Source organism: Electrophorus electricus, chromosome 20 (assembly GCF_013358815.1).
Source record: "Electrophorus electricus isolate fEleEle1 chromosome 20, fEleEle1.pri, whole genome shotgun sequence".
In the NCBI taxonomy this organism is placed as follows: domain Eukaryota; kingdom Metazoa; phylum Chordata; class Actinopteri; order Gymnotiformes; family Gymnotidae; genus Electrophorus; species Electrophorus electricus.
In genome coordinates, this window is record NC_049554.1 from 6153338 (window position 1) to 6175837 (window position 22500).

Here is a 22500-nt window from a genome sequence, read left to right on the forward strand (position 1 = left end):
TGTGCAGTCAATCAAACCCCAACAGACACGCTGCAACTCTGGCACTTGCAGAGGAACCACTAATTAAAAACACATTTTGAAAACATCTATGCAGATTATAGAGACTGTGTTTTCCCTCCCAGAGAATTATGAGACAAAATTTCAGGCCCAGTACTTTTGCAGAATATTTTATTATGTATAAAACTATACTTGAGCACTTTTATGGGACAGAACACAATCTGTTCTGTTTGGCCACCGAATAACCACAATAATAACAAAGGTAAAACTACTACTGATACTATTATACTACTACTGATACTATTATACTACTACTGATAAAACTACTACTACTTTACTACTACTGATACTACTACTGATAATACTACTGATAATACTACTACTTTACTACTACTAATACTACTATACTACTATTGATAATACTACTACTTTACTACTACTGATACTACTATACTACTAGTGATACTACTACTGTACTACTAGTGATGCTACTATACTGATTTTTAGTGTATAAATTGTAAAGTGCTTTAAATAGCCAAGATGAATCCTTTCACAAGAAAGAGTAATAAGGTAAACTAATAAAACAACAGAAGAATATATTACATGATATCACACAAACAGCGAAGTGCATTTTAAAGTGCTGGATTTAAAAACACCTGTAGATCTGGCATTGCCAGTATTCCCTGGAACACTTTCCCAGAATTTAGGAGCTACGTAAAAATATTCAACCAACTGAACTGTAAGCAATCCATCTAAAAACCCGTAACTGTAGGACAGGCCTCAAACGTAAAAGCAGAAGTGGGAGACATATCGTCCTCTCTCCAGACTAACTAGCTTTCTAGATGAATATTTCTTTTCATTGTTCCTTGCTGTGCTAAAGGACTGTCTGTCAGCCCAAACGTGTCCAGTTTGCTTAAAGAAGAATCAGACACGTTCTCTAACCTCGCTCCTCGGCGCAGTGCGGTTTCCTGTCTAAGGCCGAGCAGTGCCAGTGTGAGGTCTACCGTGATGGGAAGCGGTTGCATCAGCTTGAAGGCCAGCTCCCACATTCCCAGGAGACCACGGTTACTTGGACTACTGCCCGAGGCTGATCGGACACTGCTGGGAATGAAGAACCAGGCAGATACGGGAGCTTCGATTTCGAACGTGAAAACACCCCATGGAAATGGAAATATCCGTACGTAAATTCCGTGTAAGACGGCCCGGTCCCATTCACATTCCAAACAGCAGCAGACGTAATATCCTCACGCGCTCCGACACCCTGGAGATGCGGCGTGCTGCGTGATTAATTTCATCATGAAACAATCTCAACGTTAACATTTTCACCATTACGGTAATTTGTCAACACCTATACAAATTAATTAACAGGAAATACAATAATGCTACTAATTTGCCAGATGTTTTGGGTGCATAATCTCATTCTGTGCAAAGCTTTCCAAACAGGTCCGTACGGGACAGATGGCGTCCTGAGTAGAATGAGCACTACATTCTCACTCTACCATTACAGAGATGTTTTGATTGCGGGGGGGGTGGGGTGGGGGGGTGTTTAAGGAACAGGGTCGAGGGGGTAGAATCTCAGGACGCGTCCTGGTTTTAAAGGCCTTTAAAGAGTGGGTGGAGGCGCGCTATCGGCGGAGATGCGCACCCTCTCAGCCCGCCTCCCGGACCTTCGCTGCTGGCCAAGCGACAGACGTGCTGCGTTCTCCGATGCTTTCCCAAATGTCGAGGCTTTCGGAAATTTAATTAATCAGCCTCCTGTCCTTTAGCTGCCGACGGGGGTGAGGGCCGACGGCGCTTCTGTTTGGCTATTCACAGGGCCTTTGTCCCGCTCATCTGTCTAACCCTCCCGTCACTTGGGACCACCGTGGAACGATGGTGGGGGGGGAGGTACCATTGCAGACACACACACACACACACACACACACATATCCTCATGTCATTCATATCTAAGGGTGTGCAATACAGGCTTGCTCAGAGCCTCACACAATAACATCTGTGTCTGTTACTCTTGTAAGAAATGTGAACACATACACACACACACACACACACACACACACACCCACAAGAGAAGATAGTAAACTGTTGTGCTGATGTTTTGGAGCAGATGCCAGTGTAAGGACAGTGCAGATAGTCCTAACACTTGGCTCCACCAGCACTGTACTGGTGCTGGTTCTACTGGTGCTGGCTGTACTGGCCTCGATATTCAGTTGGTTTAATGTAACAGGGTCTCACATCTTCACAACCCCAGGCCAGTTTCTCCAGTACTTCTGCATTCTCAGGCCTCTTGATTTTGCAACACTGGCATAAAATGGCGGTTAGTCCACTGAACTGCTCTCACCCATTGTGACCCTGCCGGCCTGCTGCTACACCACACGGCTTCGCGCCGCCAATGAACCGTCCTTCCTATACCAATGCAGATAAGAGCTTCTTTTTTAGATTAATGGATCACCGAGGACATTTGGTTCTTCTAACCTTCCAGTGTCGGTGGACGTTTGGAGTTCCTCTGCGATTTTTAATTTAGCCACAACTGGACACCATTCATCACAGCTGGAGATATCTGTTAATGTTCAATCTCACTGCTGCCACCAGCACGCCAAGCTCAGGGACTCCGGGCTGACAGAAGTACTGTCCGTGTGTTTTAATCAGAAAATTATTGATGAACGGGAGACACTAATGAGGATGTGGTCTGCCCTACTGGCTATTGGAAAACTTTAATTAAATGGCCGTCTCTGGGCCGAGCCTTTATACGGAGTCAGTGGGGTTTTCTCATTAACTTATATTAAACACCATGAACCCTCTATTGACTGCTAATGTGAAATTACACTCCATATGGGCTTTTTGCAAACCGTGTATTAGTGTTCAGAAACTCTTCTCCTGGAGTCTTTCTGGCAAGTTTAGTTCCGCGATGCTAATTTGCTACACTTCATTTAAGTATCAAACTCAAACTCAAAATGAAATTCACAGAAACCTGATTTAGTTTGTTTAAGCAGGTTTTGTTTTTTTTCAGAGCTGGAACAAACCTCCACAGGGACAGAGTTGTGTTGAGAAACTTAAAGTCTACTCAAATAAATATATATACTTTAATTGTGACTACGGCTGTTGTAAAAAGTGCTATATAAATAAATTTGACTTTGACTTAATTTCATGAAAAGGAAAATGAACTACAAATCAACTTCAGCAGTTCAGCAGAGTTAAAAAAAGTACTGAATACTGAGTCACATACCTAGAACAAAATAATACTACTGAAGGATTCTGTTACCTGAAGAACTGAATTCCAGCATGCTCCACCATGTCTCCATGGGAACGGATGTGGACTAATCTTTCCGTTTTTTCAATAATTTTGGTCTAAAATAAAATGATACGGTTTGAAAGTGCAAGGTGAGAGGTAAGAGGAAGAGCAAGGCAGTCCTGGAAGATACTAAGCGCACCGAACTGAACATACTGAACTGAAAATCAGCACAAAAAGAACCGCGGGACCAAATCAGGCTGGAAATGTCAAAGCCAAAGCCAAACTAAAAGCAGAAGTAGATGAATTTCCTCAAAAGTAAATTTAAGCAGCTGTAGGAGTTTGAAAAAGAAACACATGATGATGTGACATTTTGCAGCAGATATGACAAAACACGTGTCTGCTTCATTCTAAAATTTATTTATCAAGCTCTTAAGAGCAAATTTAATAATTCATCTAATTTTAAGAGCATCGTTGGGAAGCCCACTTGCTGACACAGAGGCGAAGCAGAACTGCATTTCTGATCAGATCATTGATCAGTTAATCACGTAAAAACACCGTGTTCGAGCATGTATTATTGATGGGGGAGGGGAGAGAGATGGAGGGCTAACGCACATCGCTGGCAACCCGAGAGACCTGCAGTTTATTCCTCTGTGGTCCTCACTGTGAATCCCTGGGACCTTGCGAGTTCTCATTATCCGCCAAGTTGAAACAGGTGCGGTTCAAATGCATGAAGCTGTAGAGAGAACAGGGCTTGCAGGAAGCGCAGGGGAGCACACCAGCGTCCCGCCCATGCCCCGCATGCGGGCACCGACAAACGGGTGTGTTCTCATTACCATCTCTGTGTTCTGTGCCACAGGGGCAGCTACGTTTGGTAGCTAATGAGCCGCAACGGCGGCTCCTTAGCCAAAGACGGGGAGACCTGGGCCGGGGAGGACGCGGGTAAGGGGGCACCTCACCCCCTTGTCTGCTAACGATCGCGGGAGGGAAAAAATCGCAGAATGGGCTGCTGTTGTCTCAGGACACAGGAGGCTCTGGAATCCAGACTGGAGGGCTGAGAGCACCAAACCTGGCAGTCTTCCTGGACACCCGAGCCAGAAAACGCTGGTTGGTGGAGTGAAGTGTGGTGGGACTAAACTCTCTGACCCACTGGATTCAGATCCTCAGTGTGTGAGTGGTTCAGTTCTGCTCCTGCGTGAAGACAGCACTGTTTGGTTCAGTTCCGGATGGTTAGAGAGGGATAGAGGCACTAAGACCTGGAGTCCGAACCTTGGACTCACTTCTCCGGACACGGGACTGACTCGGTTGTGCTCCTGCATACGGGCCGATGGCATGGAGAATGTGCGCACATTTGGATTTGATATTTTGTCCAGGGGGATGATGAGGGTGGTTGGAGTTCATAGAAATCACATACGATCATGAGATATATGTAAGAAAACATTCTTACATGATTTTCGCCCATTCCATATACACAACTATAGATTTATAAACATATTTTTTCATATATTGTCCCCTTAACACTTTTAAATACAAATCTGACATAATTTTGTAAATGTTTTTAAGAACAGAGCCCCTATCATACATGTTAAGGAGCTGTTATAATCATCTGAAGTACCGTATATCTCAGAACTGCTGCGTGCGCACGGCTTGGGTCCACATCCTTGTTTTCTGTACCATGTCCCGATGTCTCCACCGATAACAGGAACCCGGAGGTAAAGTGATCCTCCGCACGGCCCTCTCTCTGGTAGCAGATATGACACACACCACCGGGACTTTCCACTTGTATCCATCCCGTTCGTCCCACTCTGGTTTAAGAAGGAGATTAAGATGCAGAGTGGAACTGTGTCGCCGGGTGGTGTTGCCGCGTCGGATCGCCAAGGAGCTCCTCCACCTGCCAAGTTTCGTCAGAATGGTTCGCTCTCTGGAAAGTTGGGAAATTCACTGGGACTGCTGAAGTGCAGTTGCATGGTCTTAGATCGGATCTTTACTTGGGCCGTATCCAGGAAACTCCAAGCATGGATTTGTAACATACTGAATTTCCTTTACCAAAAAAACTAAAATAAATAAATAGCTACTTCTCTTTATTAAGACAATGTAAGGATTTCAAACACACACACACACACACACACACACACACACATACACTCACGCACACGCACACACACATCTACACACACAAACTATCCACAATATACAAAACATAATCAATATGTATACAAAACACTATCGATATTTCTCTCTCTCTCTCTCTCTCTCTCTCTCTCTCTCATCCCCATTAAGCCTAAAGTAATAACTCTAATTATTTTTAACATAGCACTTAGAGTTAGAAATGTGCATTAGAACAGAATGGAGGTATTTACTCGTCCACCCACCCCCACGCCAATGGCTTCATCTAATAATTAGTTAAAAACAAATGAGATATTCCTTTGACTTATACACTGAGGAAACACAGCGATAATATCAGAGGCATCTTCTTAACAACTTGGGCAAGACATTAATTATTAGGCTGTCAAGGTATGCGACATCATGTCACACATGCCTCGTGTGTTTGTGTGTGTGTGTGTGTGTGTGTATGTGTGCGTGTGTGTGTGTGTGTGTGTGTGTGTGAGCTTCCTGAATCCATTCCAAAGCTGTACATCGTAACTGAGCGTTAATATGCCAGTGTGGCTCATCCATGGGTCATAGACTAGCATTTAATTACGAAGCAGTACATTCCTAATTTTCAATTATGGTGGCACAGGGGAGCTCACCTTGAGAAAGGACACCAGAAAGGACGCAGAACAGTGTGTGTGTGTGTGTGTGTGTGTGTGTGTGTGTGTGTGAGACAGACTTTTCAGGCACATCTCCACCCGCCGCACCCGTCACAAGGATTCTTGTGAAATGCATGAGCTGTGACAACACACGAGACTTAATAATTGTTCAGCCACTCACAGTTAAGTGAGTGTGTAAAATATAGTAATAAATATAACCACCGACATATATTCTTTACCCAGTGATACATTTTTTTGAGTGTTATAAAAATGAAATATTCAGTGGGCAGGTGTAACAAACTGCTAGTGTTGATCATTAGTATACAAAGAATTGAGATTCTGGGTCCTAGCTCTGCACAGATGGAACCACTACACATGTGCAGTGCACAAAGTATGTGTTTACACCTGCAAATAATGCACCACATATGCAAGACCACGCAATGCATACGAAACACAGCCTTTTGCAAAGTTCATCCAAACTTTTGCATTTGCAAGTGCAAACGTTATGGTGCCTGTGCTGAATGTTGAGAGTCTCACCGGCTGTGAGGTTTGCGGTCTTTTAAAAGGTCAGAAGAGACGATGAGTGTTCTGTAGACGACTCTGCCCATCAGAGTCGGGGTGAAGAACCTCTTGCAGCTGCCTGATATTTCAACACTTGTGTTTCCATCCTGACTATCAACTCACAAATACACAAAGAGGGGAACAGGAATAGGCTTTGAAAAGAAGTCTTTATTGGGCTGTGAAATCAAAAGATTTCCCCAAATAGAAACTTCTGATGCCAGAACACCCACATGATTTGTAGATTGAGGATCTCTATGTGTAACCTTTCTTCTTCTTTTACTCTATTAAACTGTACTAAGATTGTCAGTGCCCCCCCCCCCCCCCCCAGTGGTGGGGGTGATTCATTGCACCATTAACCATTCAAAGTACAAACATCTTAACATTGTAAATGGTTACACAACTTCCTTCCCGAGAAGAAAGAGTTGCCCCATAAAACGTTTTCAGATCAGCCATGTGAACATTGTCAGAGAGGATCATTTAACATCTAATTAACCAATTAACATCATTAAATATCTAATTAACTAACTCTGTTCAGCACTAACTTAGCCTCAGCTTTCGACAAAGGATGGGCCCTGATCCATAACAATTAGCCCTCCTAAAAGCCTGTGGGTGGTAAGCAGTCCTACTGCAGAGTTTCTGGATGAAGTAAGATTTAAATTGTGCTCCGTGGTGGTATGTCCCATCGGGTAAAGGTGGTCCCTGTATTTCTACAGTATTCTAGTTCATTGGTATCTTGGACTCTGACCTACTGTAGTGGCTAGGATGTATTTTATGAGGAAATGACAAAGCACTTTTGTAAGTTGCTCTGGATCAGAGCGCCTGCCAAATGCCAAATGTTTGTCCTGTGAGCATTCGTCTAACTTATTCCAGTCTCCTTTCCCGTTCGGTGTTCTCTCAACTGTTCGCTTCGTTTAGGTTTAGGTTCATGTACGCAAGTTTTGTCAGGCTTTCCTTTTTAGCTCTACTTAGCTGTGTTTTTGTTGGTTAATCATACGTAGCCCAGTTCTGTGTATTCCCCGCTAGTTCTAGTTATAGTCCTCATTTATATTCTCCATTAGTTTTTCCTCAGTGTTTACGCCCCTTTTACCCAGTTCCTGCACTCATCTTGTTAGCCTGTTACGCTTATGTTAACCTGTCTGTTCTTTGTTTTGTTCTGTGCTGGTCTGTTTCTGTTATTAAATGTATTATTCATTTATTCTATCCTGTCTGTCTGTTAATCACATTTTGGCTTCCTCCATTAATTCTGTTCTTCAGAACATCCAAGGCACCGGCACTTCGCAAGTGTATTCGCTCATCACTTCTCCAACGTTACAGTAACAGATCACGTAACCTCGAAAAGAGTCTTCACCTTGCGGGTTACCGTGACCATACTTCAGAAATTGTCTTTCTCATGTCATTAACGATCACTAGCTGGAAGGTGCAGCCTCTGCTCTCTCTTGGCACACAATGAGTCAAATATCCTTTTTTATGGAGTAATGGATGTGTGTTTGTTTCACAATGGCCTCTATGAGCTATGTAACTCTGTTATTTTCACCAAGTCTTAGATCCTACACCGAGTCTTCCAGAAACGTCAGTCCAGTCTCCTGGTAAACCTCTTCAAATGGGAGTTTGCCTGCATACTACATTATTTTCCAGTGGTTTCCTCTTGGCAGTTACAGGAAAGAGCATTAGTGCCAATGTTACGTTGACCTTTTCTATAAAGGTTTTAAATTTGACTTTAAAATCAAAGCTCTGTAGACAGATGGCCAGTGGGGAAGAGGGATTTGCAAGATTAAAAACCATGTCAGAGCAGTCAGTAAATGCTGAAAGAATCTGTGCTATCTAGAAAAGGTTGCCATTTCACCACCGCTCATGCGATTTCCAGGCATTTCTGTCTCCATAACAGAATATGTTTCATCTCCAACATGAAATCTGGTAGCAGAGGCTGTTACACACTGTAGGCTACTGGCTATTACAGGCTATTCCAAACCAAACTGCTGGAAGGATTCAGCAGGTCTAAGAACAGGCGCAGACGCCAGTGATGCTCTGATTATGATGTTCTCAACCCCTTTTTGGTGCTCTTCTTTCCAGTATATCTCACTCCTGGAGGTGTTGCTGCTAGTGACAGATAGAGTATGAAGCAATGATACCAACTAGCGAGGCCAAGAAATTGCTTTTTTGGGGGGGGACAGGACATTCCCAGACACCTTGGTCCTCGTCTGGGTTTGTGTGAATTCCATCACCAGAGGTAACATGTCCAAGGAAGTGCAAAGATGCTTTCATGATGAGACTTTTTTTTATAGTTAAGCCTGAAGCCCTGCTTTGCCATGGCAACCGTATACTTCTTTCAGATCTTTCAGATGCTGGACACTTCTTTCAGATCTTTCAGACACTGGTTTCCACTCACTGCATATGCCACCATATCACAAAGCAAGTTCTCCCTTCCACCATCTTGGTACCTCATCCATTACACCCTAGAGCTGTTTTTTTTTTTTACTTGAAAGGCAAACATAAAAATTCCAATAACTTCTCTGTCATGATGAATACTCTCTTTGGGTTGCTCTATGGTTCAACACCTGCCTCCTGGTCCCCATGGGTACATCTGAAGACACTGGCTCATGTATCTGAGGCACGGGGTACCTATCCAAGTGTGATTCTGAATTGAGGTCATGATGGTCAACACAAAATCTGAGTCTGCCATCTTTGTTGAGCACAAGAATAAGAGTTGAAGGGTTGAAGGTTCAATGACAGATCAAGGCCCCATTTAATCGATGGCCTCACTGATGATATGTTGTCTGGCGAAACTATATGCCTTTTTACATACAAGTTCGTTAGTTGTGATGATCGGATCTTGAATACGGTATTACACACCACTGGTAAGTCGCAGAGGAGACAATGAGTCTGTGGTTAAAGAGAGTTCCTGCTGCCACTACCAACCTCTGGATGGAATCTAAGGCATCTTGTGACCCAAGTTGTGTTCAGTCAGAATTGTAAGTTGCTTTGGATAAAAGCATCAGCTAAATGCCATAAACGTAAATGTAAATGTAAACAGGAAGTGGCTGAGTGAAACCCCAGTGAAAAATCGAACTCTCTGTGTGCTGCTATGGTTCTGAATGAAACCTAAAAACTCATCTCTCAGGCACGTGCCTGCACTGAAGTCAATGTCATGTCTGCATACATCAGGAGGCCTGATCCTGATACATCAGAAGTCTGAAACGAGAGGAAAAGTAAGTTTAGCGTCGGGTAAACTGTGCAGCAGTGGTGCACAAGTCCGTGCTTAAAGAAAGCTCTCCCATTCTGTGGTCCTAGCTCGCTGAATTTGTTCGCTGGCTTGCAGGAAATTTTGTTCTTTGCATGACTTCCAGACTTGAGAAGAAACCTTTAAGCTTCTCCACGATGTTCCCGGATCAGAGAGCGTGTACATCCTGTGTGTACTGTGTCCTGGATGAGCCTGGATTTTACGAGGCCTGGCAGGAGTCATAGGGATTCTTTTTGTTGTGGCAGCTGTACTGTAGCACATGGGCCGTGCCACTTTGATGGAGGTTGCTGCTTTGTGCGCGTTTCTTCACCTCGTGTTTGTGGTCAGTAGAATTTTTTCTTGGCTGAGGTCCCATTCTATCAAGGTTCCAAGTCCGACCAACTCATTCACAGTTTTTACGCTACCTCTCAACAGACCGGCGGATTCTCAGTGTCCTCTGTAGTGTGTTACTCCTCCGCCGAATGCACAAGGCCATACACTGGAATGCAAAAGTTTATTCCTTTAGTCTTTGTTTTTTTCTTAAAAATCATCATACTCACCTGATACATATCAATACAGTAGTCGGCCAGACCCAATTCTGATATCAGATCCAGCCCACCAAGCGAAACTGAGAGAAGCTTAGCACCAAAGCACACTTTCACTTGGCCATCTCACGTCATCGTTTTTGACGTCAGACCAGAGTCTGGGATGTCTGAGACCAATGTCTGGACTGAGCCTTGGAAATACCAAGGTCAAGACTACAACCACAAGACCAAGAGTACAACCCCAAGACCAAGACTACAACCACAAGACCAAGACTTTCAAAGTACTGTCCAAGTACTCCACAGTCTTAATGTGAAGAAGCCTGACACATTTGAGGTGCTGTCTGCAAAGCTCTCTGCTCTGATGTTTAGACATCTGAGATGTTTAGACATCTGAGATGTTTAGACAGCCATAAAACACTGAAAGCTGTGAGATAGTTGTAGCTGTGAGACATTTATAGAAATCCAGCCCATTTAGTAATACCAACACCTGCCAGATCCACACAACCACAGATCTTCACAGTTGTTCAGAATTGTTTGCAATCCAGGCCTATTACACTGTTTCTCTCTCTCTTAGATCAGTGGGTGTTGGAAGGTGGATTTATCTTCTTCTGGCGTCCTGATGAGTCAGGGCGAGGAATCATTTGTGACAGCTTCTCTTCTATCATCTCCCTCTCCCTCTGCTCTCCGTGTGCGTGTGTTTACGCTGGCCAATCGTGAGACCGTGCCATAGGTTCTGGAGGTCCTGTTTTGCATAGCAGGGGATAAGGGGCGGGCGGAGTGCTGACAGGATGTGGGCGGGACGTAATGAGAGAGCAGTCTCCCGTTCCAGCTGGACGTCCCACTTGCTGCTGCTCTTCGCCTGACATTTATGGGATGAAAGGAGCCGTCAAGGCCCAACGGGAGTGGGAACACTCAGACACGGCCATTTTCTCCAACGTGCAGCTGAAAACAGTAGGCAGGACCTCTTAACAAATAAATAATGGCCCCTTCTTCACAGGTTTCCAAGCCAAAGGGAGCTGAAAATCTTTTTGGGAAGTGGGTCATGAAACTCCAAAGCATAATTGTCTTCCATGCTGAAAACCCCCTGAGAAGTTCGGACGCCATTCCGGGCCTACTGCTTCTCCTCGGAGCTGTGAGAGAGGACCTGGTGAAAGTTTCCATTTATTGGTGGTTGAACGTTCATCTGTTCGGAGATAATGAGAGTCTTGTTCTGACCACAGACATACTCTTCTATCCCTGCAGGATGTGATATTTACTGACTGCGATGTCTGATGGATCAGGATATAAGCTGTCAGTGGAAAATAACTTTTGTGCAAACAAACGAGACAGTATTCTGTTTCCTGTGACAGCTGACCGATGCTTGACTGGTAACATCTTTCCCTTTTCCACTTCTGTCTTCTTTGTTTGTTTTCTACACCATCAAAGGGAAATTATGAGTAAATAATTGGCGATTATTTGAGGCTAATATGGAGGTCATTAAACTGCACTTCAGCTGGGCCTGTCTGCATTTTTTATGGTGTTTATCACAGCGCATAAAAAAAACATATAACACACACACACACACACACACACACACACACACACACACACACACACACACACACACACTCTCTCTCTCTCTCTCTCTCTGTCACTCTCAGCCTTGCTTTACATCTTTTTATCTATGCCGCAAACAACTGGGATTCCCACAGATTCAGAGGAGCTGCTCACTGGGAATGCTGAAGTCATCTGGCACCTGTCTTTAATATTTCAGGGTCTTCCTCGCCAAAGCCAAGAAATAAAGGAAAAGTGGAAGCGCGTCTTTCTCCGTCGTACTTTATTGATCAGTCCACGTGTCTGGAGACTCCGGGGAATTGAACACATTCAGACCTTCTCCTGCGGACATGGAGCCTGTGTCAGTCAGCCATCAGGAGGGAGATGCACTAGGAATGTGCCCAGACAGCCAACCCAGCCCGAGCAACAGAAGAAAGAAGGAAGGATACCATCAGATCCTCTCAGAGATGCTGGACTGAGAGGAGACACCAAGTCCATGTGACTGCTGCAGACAGGCAGGAAAGTTGGAGGGTTTACGTCACTGGTGCATATAACGAGAGAAACAGCTGTAGCCCACTTTCACTGTGCAGACGGACCCCCAGGCTCAGTAATGGGCAATAACCAGAGTAAAACAGTGGTAAAAAATAATACGATTTTTATATAAACTAGTCGAACACTGTAATATGAGACTATCTGAATGAAATATTCCATCACATTTAGTTGACGATTTTGCCCAAAGCAATTTACAGTAGAGAGTTGCAGACAGCTGCCTGTGTGAGACCTGGACAGAACCTCCGGGACAGAGATCAGGACTGAGTCATTCTTAAGCATCACCATTCAAAACACATGATATGCATTTGGAGGGGCACAGTCTCTGAGAAGTGGACCACTGGTTTCCACAGGCGCGTTTTCTCTAGATATATTTTTAACCAACTTGAGTCACATGACTACACCAAAGGACCAGTTTTACAGTTTTATTGTGGATGGTAAGCAGCTCTCGGTACGAGTGAAGGTAATGGCGTGCTCTTCTGTGCCCATAGCTTCATCCCCCCATCTCCCCACAGTGAAACAGCAGTGCAGTTTGCTCTGAGTTCACCGGGCGAGCGGCAGAACAATATTTACTCGGCCGAGAGTCTACGCTGCCGACCTAATGATCACAACAGCAGAGGAGACGTAATCACATGGGACTGAGTCTGTTTTTCTCACTGGGTATTCAAACAGTAATTACTGAGAGCATGTCCACGGATTGGTCCTGATCCAGTTAATATGGAGACAGTGTTATGAAAAAGAGAGAGGGATAGAGGGAGAGGGAGAGAGAGGGAGAAAGAGAAAGAGAGAAAGAGAGAGAGAGAGAGAAAGAGAGAAAGGGGCACATGGTCATGAGTACATCACTGTTCACTACTGATAAGAATTCGGTAAACTACTTAAACTACAAACATCTATAGGAGAGAGACAAAGAAAGAGAGAAAGAGAGAGAAATGGAGAGAAAGAGACGTGGAAAGAGAGAAACGGAGAGAAAGAGAGACAATGAGCGAGAGAGAGAGAGAGATGGAATGAGATAGAGACAGGGAGAGAGAGAGACAAAGAGAGAGAGAGCTAAAGTCTTAAAACAGGGGCGTGGGCATGTTCTGACTCTGCATACGCACTCTGTGATGTCAGGTTGGGCCTGACAGGAAGTTCCACCCACGACACCCCAACACCCCACACCACCCCACAACACCACCCACGACACCCCAACACCCCACAACACCACCCACGACACCCCAACACCCCCCAACACCCCCACCACCCCAAAACACCATCCATGACACCCCAACACCCCACAACACCATCCACAACACCCCTCACAACACCTCAACACCCCCCACCACCCCAAAACACCATCCACAACACCCCTCACAACACCTCAACACCCCCCACCACACCATCCATGACATCCCAACACCCCACAACACCATCCACAACACCCCTCACAACACACCAACACCCCCCACCACCCCACAACACCATTCACGACACCCCAACACCCCCCACCACCCCACAACACCATCTACGACACCCCTCACAACATCCCAACGCCCCCCCTCTCCCTCTCTCCCTCTCCCCCTCTCTCTCTCACGCTCTCTTCCTCTCTCTCTCACTCTACAGTACTGCATCCATACTTGCGAAGCTTTCTCCCACAAACACAGTGAGTCTTATTGATGCTCACTGATGGTGTGTAGAAGAGAGAGTTGCAGGAGTGATGCTGAATCTTTACTGTCCGGCTGAGTGCCTGATCGATATCACACTGGCTGCAGTGCTGGGGGACCAGGAGTGAAGGACCCCCTGTTCTCTGGCTCTGTGGTTGTGTGTGTGTTTGTGAAATCTCTAAAGGTCAGATAAAAGTGACTGTCACTCCTGTTTCATTTCAGTCTCTCCTTTTCTCTGGTTTTCTCTTTTCACACAAAGAAGCCATTTATCATGAGGAGTAGGGTATCACGGAAGGAAGAAACCCATAAAAGCAAAGTCCCACGATAGCCATAAACTCTGCTGTAACCTCTGGCCTCAGGTTTGCCTGTGCTCAGGCTTCTCTCTCTGACGCCGACCCTGACAGTGGAAGGTCAGATAAACTGCCCTCTGCTCAGAATGTCAAACCGACACCTCTACTGCTGAGAACAATGGGGGGTGGGACATAGCTCACCCTGCTGGAGTTAGGGGTTAGTGTTAGGGTTAGTGTCAGGGTTAGGGTCCCGGTTAGGGCTAGGATTAGGGGTTAGAGTTAGGGCTAGGGTTAGGGGTTAGAGTTAGGGTTAGGGTTAGGGTTAGGGGTTAGAGTTAGGGCTAGGGTTAGGGTTAGAGTTAGGGTTAGGGTTAGGGTTAGGGGTTAGAGCTAGGGCTAGGGTTAGGGTTAGGGTCCCGGTTAGGGGTTAGAGTTAGGGCTAGGGTTAGGGGTTAGAGTTAGGGTTAGGGGTTAGAGTTAGGGCTAGGGTTAGAGTTAGGGTTAGGGTTAGGGTTAGGGCTAGGGTTAGGGTTAGGGTTAGAGTTAGGGTTAGAGCTAGGGCTAGGGTCAGGGTCTAGTGGATGTGGGATTAAAGTGGGCGACTGACCGAAGTGGTTGGAGTTAGTGTTAGGGATTAGGATTAGGGCTAGGGGTTAGGGTTAGAGTTAGTGTCTAGTGGGATGGGATTAAAGTGGGTGGCTGACTGAAGCGTACTGATTGCAGACCGGCACCGAGAAACAGCCAGTCCCGGGCGACTCATATGGACCAGACTGGACAGCTGTGAGTGTTTTGTCTCACACTTCCCCATGTGGTACTTGTCCACTGCAGACCTCAGAGACTATCATTCCATCTTACTGTTCATTTGCTTTCTAACTGAATCCAGAATTAGGATTCGTCAGACTGTCCTTTCTTGCTGTAATATTGGTACGGGTCACACAAAGGGACAAAAAGTCTTTTTACTCAGTTACAGCAACAAGCTCCATCTTTTCTGAACAAACCATGTTCTGCACCTCCAGTCTGTGACCCTAACGTGTGATGTCAGTGAACACTGGCGCACCACGCGCATGTAAACAGTCAGACTCCATCTTCCTTTATTAGCCGACTCGGAGACGTGGAGGAGTCTAACCTTCAGTTCATCAGTCTGTAGGTTCGAAGGAATGTCTGAAAAGGTGTTGTTCCCTGGAAGAGTGAAGGGAAGGTGACTCATTACAAGGGCAAGACTCTCGAATCATGCGTTGCCAAGCAAAGGTGTGAAAAAAAAAATCTCGATCTGAAAAATCTGATGTCAGAGTTTTCAGCACATGTTAAATGAAGCTAGATGCCAAACGCTGCATTTATTACAAGTCTGGCAGAATTGAAACCTCACACCACTTGACGCCTGAGTTCAATACTGAGTGTCAAAATGAAGTTGATTATAAGCTTCCTGCTTCTGGGAGAGAGAGGGGGAGAGAAGGAGAAAGAGAGAGAGAGAGAGAGAGAGAGAGAGAGAGAGAGAGAGAGAAGGAGAGAGTTGGCAGTATTGGGTTGTTGCAGTTCCATGAAAGGTGGAAGTCAGGAACGTTGTTGTGACATGTGGGTGAATTCCATAAATACATGTGCGTCTGCGTCTGCAGAGGAAACAGGAAGCACCAGGCTGTTTTTGTTATATGCTTCCCTGGTTTCCAAAGCATCACAAATCAACAAGAAAATGCAGACATGAAGACAGGCTGGACCCCCTGTCCTAAGAAGTCCTGCTCTGAGATGTCCCACTCTGAGATGTCCCTCTCTAAGATGTCCTGCTCTGAGATGTCCCGCTCTAAGACGTCCCAGTCTGAGATGTCCCGCTCTGAGATGTCCCACTCTAAGATGTCCTGCTCTGCTCCAACAGCAGTGTGTGTACATTGCCAAGGTTAGCACATGTGCCACGCTGTGTGTGGGTTCGGGTTGACCCTGGCACTTCAAAACGCCCCCTCTACCCCGTCGCCATGGCAGCTAAACTGAGGTTTCACCATGGCTGCAAGGGATATGGCAGCAGGCTGGTGTAAGGCAGCTAATAGTCTCGTAGAGGTGGATTTTGGGTAGTTACTGCTGGTATGGCCCCTGGACCCAACACAGGTGTCCTCAGGTTGACATTGCCTGTTGACGTGATGGAACTGAGAAGCTAGGCTCTCCAGCCATTCTGATCCCTCAGGTGCTCCTGTCGCCATGGCGCTGGGAGGTTGCCGTGGCAGCGTGGGCATCCAGCTGCCTTAGAGAGCACACACACACATGACGAGTGTCAAAGTAGTGGAATGTGCACAGGGATCTACAGAACGGGGTACGCACTCGCCCGGGGTGTGTATGAGATCAACTAGGCTAAAGATTTGTAAAAAAAAAAAAAAAATGTAAATAATATTTAAATATTCCAGAACTTTCTATATCTGACATGCACGGAGACTGATCCTAATTTTCTATGTTGTTGTTGTATTTGCTATTAATTGGGAGGGTTGATTGAGCTATAAGATGATAACAAATAAAGAAGCTTCCGCATGCAGCGCATTTCCTATCCTGTGTTTCCTCTTTCTAAAGTTTGCCATGTTATCAATTTTCTTTCTTTAAGAATGAGCCCTTGGTGTGTGGCCGCCTTCTCCGGGCCTGGAGCGTCTGAAGAGGAGAATGACAAAACTTGCTTGCCATTGCAAAACAGCCACTGAATCAACACACAACTTTTACCTCCATTAAAGTAACTTCTCCCCTCCCATGTTCTCTGCCCTGCTAACAGTGGTCGGTTTTCCAAAAGAGAAGTGTGTTACCTTCTCCCTGTTTTCCCTCAAAAAGAAACATCAGGAGTGTACTTGTCACACACACACACACACACACACACACACACACACACACACACACACACACACACACTCACACACAACTCTTACTGCAGAGCTGCTCTCAGGAAGCGTTTAGCTCGGCGACACTCTCAGAATATCCGGCCCTGGATATTGGAATTGTCTGTGGGTAATTAAACAATTCACGTGAGCGCTATGTGACTTCGTCAATGCTCCCGACTCCGAGCTACAGGGAGAGTGGAAAACCCTGGAGCCGGAGCTCACGGGAAGCTCATTAAACATTCAGGCTGTCCGGCTCAAGTAGCGCGCACGCTAGTTTGTCCCCAGGACGGGTCTGTCTCGGGACGTCGCTCTGCCCTTCGCGTCCCCGCTGTCTTTGGTGTCTTTGGTGTCTTTTGGTGATCTGCTCTTAGACCAGGAGGTGCGAGGATTTGAATTGATGACCGTCCTCAAACTCAATCCAGTTTGTCTTAATCGACTTTGGATCAAACGTCCTTTGTGTCTAACTAGGTATAAAGATTCTCCTCTGTAACCTTCAGTGAAGTCACTCGGTTCCCCTGTGTGTTTCTATTAAAGACCACTGCCTCAACTACCTCAACTGGAGGGGCTGCGCAGCTCTCTGTCCTCATCTGTCCTCCCTTAAAGACCACTGCCTCAACTACCTCAACTGGAGGGGCTGCGCAGATCTCTGTCCTCATCTGCCCTCCCTTAAAGACCACTGCCTCAACTACCTCAACTGGAGGGGCTGCGCAGCTCTCTGTCCTCATCTGTCCTCCCTTAAAGACCACTGCCTCAACTACCTCAACTGGAGGGGCTGCGCAGCTCTCTGTCCTCATCTGTCCTCCCTTAAAGACCACTGCCTCAACTACCTCAACTGGAGGGGCTGCGCAGCTCTCTGTCCTCATCTGCCCTCCCTTAAAGACCACTGCCTCAACTACCTCAACTGGAGGGGCTGCGCAGCTCTCTGTCCTCATCTGTCCTCCCTTAAAGACCACTGCCTCAACTACCTCAACTGGAGGGGCTGCGCAGCTCTCTGTCCTCATCTGCCCTCCCTTAAAGACCACTGCCTCAACTACGTCAACTGGAGGGGCTGCGCAGCTCTCTGTCCTCATCTGCCCTCCCTTAAAGACCACTGCCTCAACTACCTCAACTGGAGGGGCTGCGCAGCTCTCTGTCCTCATCTGCCCTCCCTTAAAGACCACTGCCTCAACTACCTCAACTGGAGGGGCTGCGCAGCTCTCTGTCCTCATCTGTCCTCCCTTAAAGACCACTGCCTCAACTACCTCAACTGGAGGGGCTGCGCAGCTCTCTGTCCTCATCTGTCCTCCCTTAAAGAGCACCGTTTTGGGTCTCCATAAGGACAGAATGGGCTTCTCTGAAGGTTCCTTCAGCTCCAGCTGCTACAGGAAGTCCAAGTCCCTCCCTCAGAAGTAAGGCCTCAACACACGTGGACACACGCCCACTGCACACATGACACGTCGACATCACAAACAAACACACACACACACACACAAATGCACTTGAGCATAACCACAGGTGCAATCTGCTACACACTCATACACATAATTACATAATTACATAATTACATGTACACACACACACACACACACACACACACAGAGGTTCCAGTTATGCACTGCTAAAACAATCCCCCCCACACTCCCACTAAGGCCAGTGCGTCCCCAGTAGCCCAGATGGGCCCACATTAACCCAGGTAAGGCCCTCTGTAGCCCACTGTCAGATCTTTTCAGGTCTCGGACCAACCCCCCCCCCCCAACCAGGAAGAGCCGAGCAAACTTTGCTTCCATGTCCTCAAGCCAGACAGGCTCGTAACTATTAAAATACTGGCAAATAAAAACAAGACAGAAAAAAGGGGCACCTACATGCACCAGTGACAGCCCCGGCGGGCTTCCGTTCGGGTCAGAAGTGGGGTTCGGTTTACGGCTTCCAACCAGCAGGAATAATGTATCTCGCCCCCTAATCCCATCGTCCGTCCGAACGACGGCACAGTACAATAACGCTAACCTCGTTGCCGTGGCAATGTTGTATGATTTCCTGGTCCTGATCGATGGGGCAGTGGGGAGACACACACGCAATCATCCCAGCGTTCCAGACTCAAGCGCGTTGTCAAACGCCGAGCCGCGGTGTTGCCTGCATGCGGCAGGAGGGAGGCGGGACCTTGTCCAAAAAACACAACGGATCTCTCTCACGCTTAATAAGCAATTCCAGTCCCATTCCAGGCTCATTGTTCCCGCTGTATTGCGGCCGGAAGTGAAGAGACACAAACAGTGTGAAAATCACGCAGGGGTCAGAAGACTCAATTAACCTCCATAAAAAGGAAAATAAAAAGTGTCCAGGGACGTATTGAAGAGACAGAGAGCGAAAGAATAACAGCGTCTGATTATGGAACAGCTGGAGATGTGTTCACGCTGCCCCCGTGGACACAACCAATCTGACATTTTGGGGGGTTGGGGGGTTTGGTTTTAGGACTGGAAAATAACTGATGGGGTGTGTGGGGAGACCGTCGGACCTGGAAAGCTCTGGAAAGCGGGGCTGGAGGCACCAGGCCACCACTGTCCTGCTGTGTTGCCGTGGTGCACTGTGGTCATGCTGTTCTGATGCGTGTTACAGCCGTCTCCTTAGCACACGCACGACAGAATAATCTAATTTAATCTCAAATTTTCATATATATATATATTTTTGTTCTGATAAGAATGTCAACTCAGGATCTGTATACCACAGAGCGAGGAGGTCCAGGAGGGGTCCAGGGGAGGATTATGGGGGTGTCCTGGTTGGTTTGGAGAGAGAAGTTTGAAACTGAGCCAGTGTCATGTTTCCGATTTGCTTCCGTTGTCTTCCGTGAGAACGGTGGAACTGGACTCTGGGAAAAGGCAGAATGCAGCCTGGGAATTACAGGGCTGTGTGAGTTCCTGAACTAAAACTGATTCGGGATTAGTATTCCTCCCCTGATATTGGTGACATCAGCCCCCTAAAGCTGATCCTGGATCAGCACTCACACTCCGGAACGTTTCCAAGAATTAGCCTCGCTTGTGCTGGGGACTTGGAGTCAGATCAATCACACACTGTTTATTTCATTTGTGCACTCTGAGAAAGGTAATCAGTGAACTTAAGTTAAGTGGAATTAAATGAACTTTTAACTTCGCTTCACTGATAAATGTGTTCGAGGTGATGGGCAGAAGCTGCTTTTTAAGACCACATTGTCTTATGGTGCACAGAGTGTGTCATGCATCGCAGACACGCATGCATTGCAGAGCTTAAACCTTGAAACATGGAGCGGGCGAAAAAGTTACACGTCAGCTGTGTGTGTGTGTGTGTGTGTGTGTGTGTGTGTGTCTGTGCGTGCAAAGTGACGTTCTCCTGCACTTCCTGCATGAATTCTCTTGCCACACCCCTCTGACCCAAGCTGGAAGGTGATTAGTCCATGGTGCTGTCTGTCATGCTGGCTCATGGAGGGGTTGGAGCCCAGGGGCTGAGTCCAGCCCTGCTGCGGTCACCTTCTGTTCTCCCGGAAGAATGATCACGTTGATCGAGGGCCAAACGTAGCTCATAGAGTAAAGAATGAAGTGTGGAGAAGAAGAAAGAGGGACACAAAGATGTAAGACACAGTGAGGACCACGCAGGGTGAGGACAGGGTGAGGACAGGGTGAGGACAGGGTGAGGACACGGTGAGGACACGGTGAGGACACGGTGAGTACAGCGCAGGGTGAGGACACGGTGAGGACACGGTGAGGACAGCGCAGGGTGAGGACACGGTGAGGACAGCGCAGGGTGAGGACACGGTGAGGACACGGTGAGGACAGGGTGAGGACAGCGCAAGGTGAGGACACGGTGAGGACAGCGCAGGGTGAGGACACGGTGAGGACATGGTGAGGACAGCACAGGGTGAGGACACGGTGAGGACAGGGTGAGGACAACGCAAGGTGAGGACACGGTGAGGACACGGTGAGGACAGCGCAGGGTGAGGACAGGGTGAGGACACGGTGAGGACACAGTGAGGACACGGTGAGGACATGGTGAGGACAACGCAGAGTGAGGACACGGTGAGGACAGGGTGAGGACACGGTGAGGACACAGTGAGGACAGCGCAGGGTGAGGACACGGTGAGGACAGCGCAGGGTGAGGACACGGTGAGGACAATGCAGGGTGAGGACACGGTGAGGACAGGGTGAGGACACGGTGAGGACAGCGCAGGGTGAGGACACGGTGAGGACACGGTGAGGACAACGCAGGGTCAGGACACGGTGAGGACAGTGCAGGGTGAGGGCACGGTGAGGACACGGTGAGGACACAGTGAGGACACGGTGAGGACAGCGCAGGGTGAGGACACGGTGAGGACACAGTGAGGACACAGAGAGGACAGGGTGAGGACAGGGTGAGGACACGGTGAGGACACAGTGAGGACACAGTGAGGACAGGGTGAGGACAGGGTGAGGACACGGTGAGGACACAGTGAGGACACAGTGAGGACAGGGTGAGGACAGGGTGAGGACACGGTGAGGACAGCGCAGGGTGAGGACACGGTGAGGACAGCGCAAGGTGAGGACACGGTGAGGACACGGTGAGGACAGGGTGAGGACACAGTGAGGACACGGTGAGGACAGGGTGAGGACAGGGTGAGGACACGGTGAGGACAGCGCAGGGTGAGGACACGGTGAGGACAGCGCAAGGTGAGGACACGGTGAGGACACGGTGAGGACAGTGCAGGGAGAGAAGGGTCTGAGCTGAGCTTTGTGAGTTTGAGGCCTATAAAGACACTGTTAAACAACTAACCTGTCTGTCTGCACTGACCTGTCTCTCTCTCTGGACACACAGTCTGCGCCGCCTCTCTGACCATCAACTTTTTATAAACACAGAAGGTGTTTCAGCATTTCCTTCTGAACCTGTTACAGATGGGTGACACACATACACACACACACACACAGTGTTCAGAGTGTTCTTAGAGTGTTATCAGAGCACTCAGGCTACAGAGCGACACCAGCTTGGCTAGACTCCAGCAGAAGTCATCTGGACCGACACTTAATCAATCACATCACCTCATTACCCAGCATCCCCAGCTCTGGTGATGCCTAGCCAAAGTGTGCGCAGCCCAGCCACGAGGAAGATGAGCAGGTTCCTACATCTGGGTCACCTTGAGCCAAATCGACCAATAAAAACCTCCAGCCCCTCCTTATTTGAAGTGCTATGTACTGACCATCGCAGTCATCTGTCTGTCTCTCTCTCTCCCTCTCTCTCTCTCCTCCTGCACACATTCGCTCTGCATGGACTCACCGGTCTGTCCCAGGCACTGCTGGGAAACCCTTGCCTCAGGCTAACTCCCTACTAATCCCGCACTGAGCCCCAGCTAAACTGCTGCCTGCTGCCAACAGTATT

The 22500-nt window shown here is 47.4% G+C and overlaps 1 protein-coding gene across 8 annotated transcripts in view; it reads right to left on the reverse strand.

Moving 5' to 3' along the window:
- The window catches only part of LOC113580750 (chemokine-like protein TAFA-1), a 140518-nt gene that overhangs the window by 43147 nt on the left and 74871 nt on the right, over positions 1-22500 (reverse strand). The window contains exon 1 of one of the 8 annotated variants that reach the window (XM_027015479.2): positions 3257-3475. The exons of the other annotated variants lie outside the window; for them this stretch is intronic. Within the exon in view, the coding sequence (XP_026871280.2) occupies positions 3257-3296 (40 nt within the window). The 5' untranslated portion in view covers positions 3297-3475. Of the gene's footprint in view, positions 1-3256; positions 3476-22500 lie in introns of those variants that run through there. 8 annotated transcript variants of the gene reach the window in all.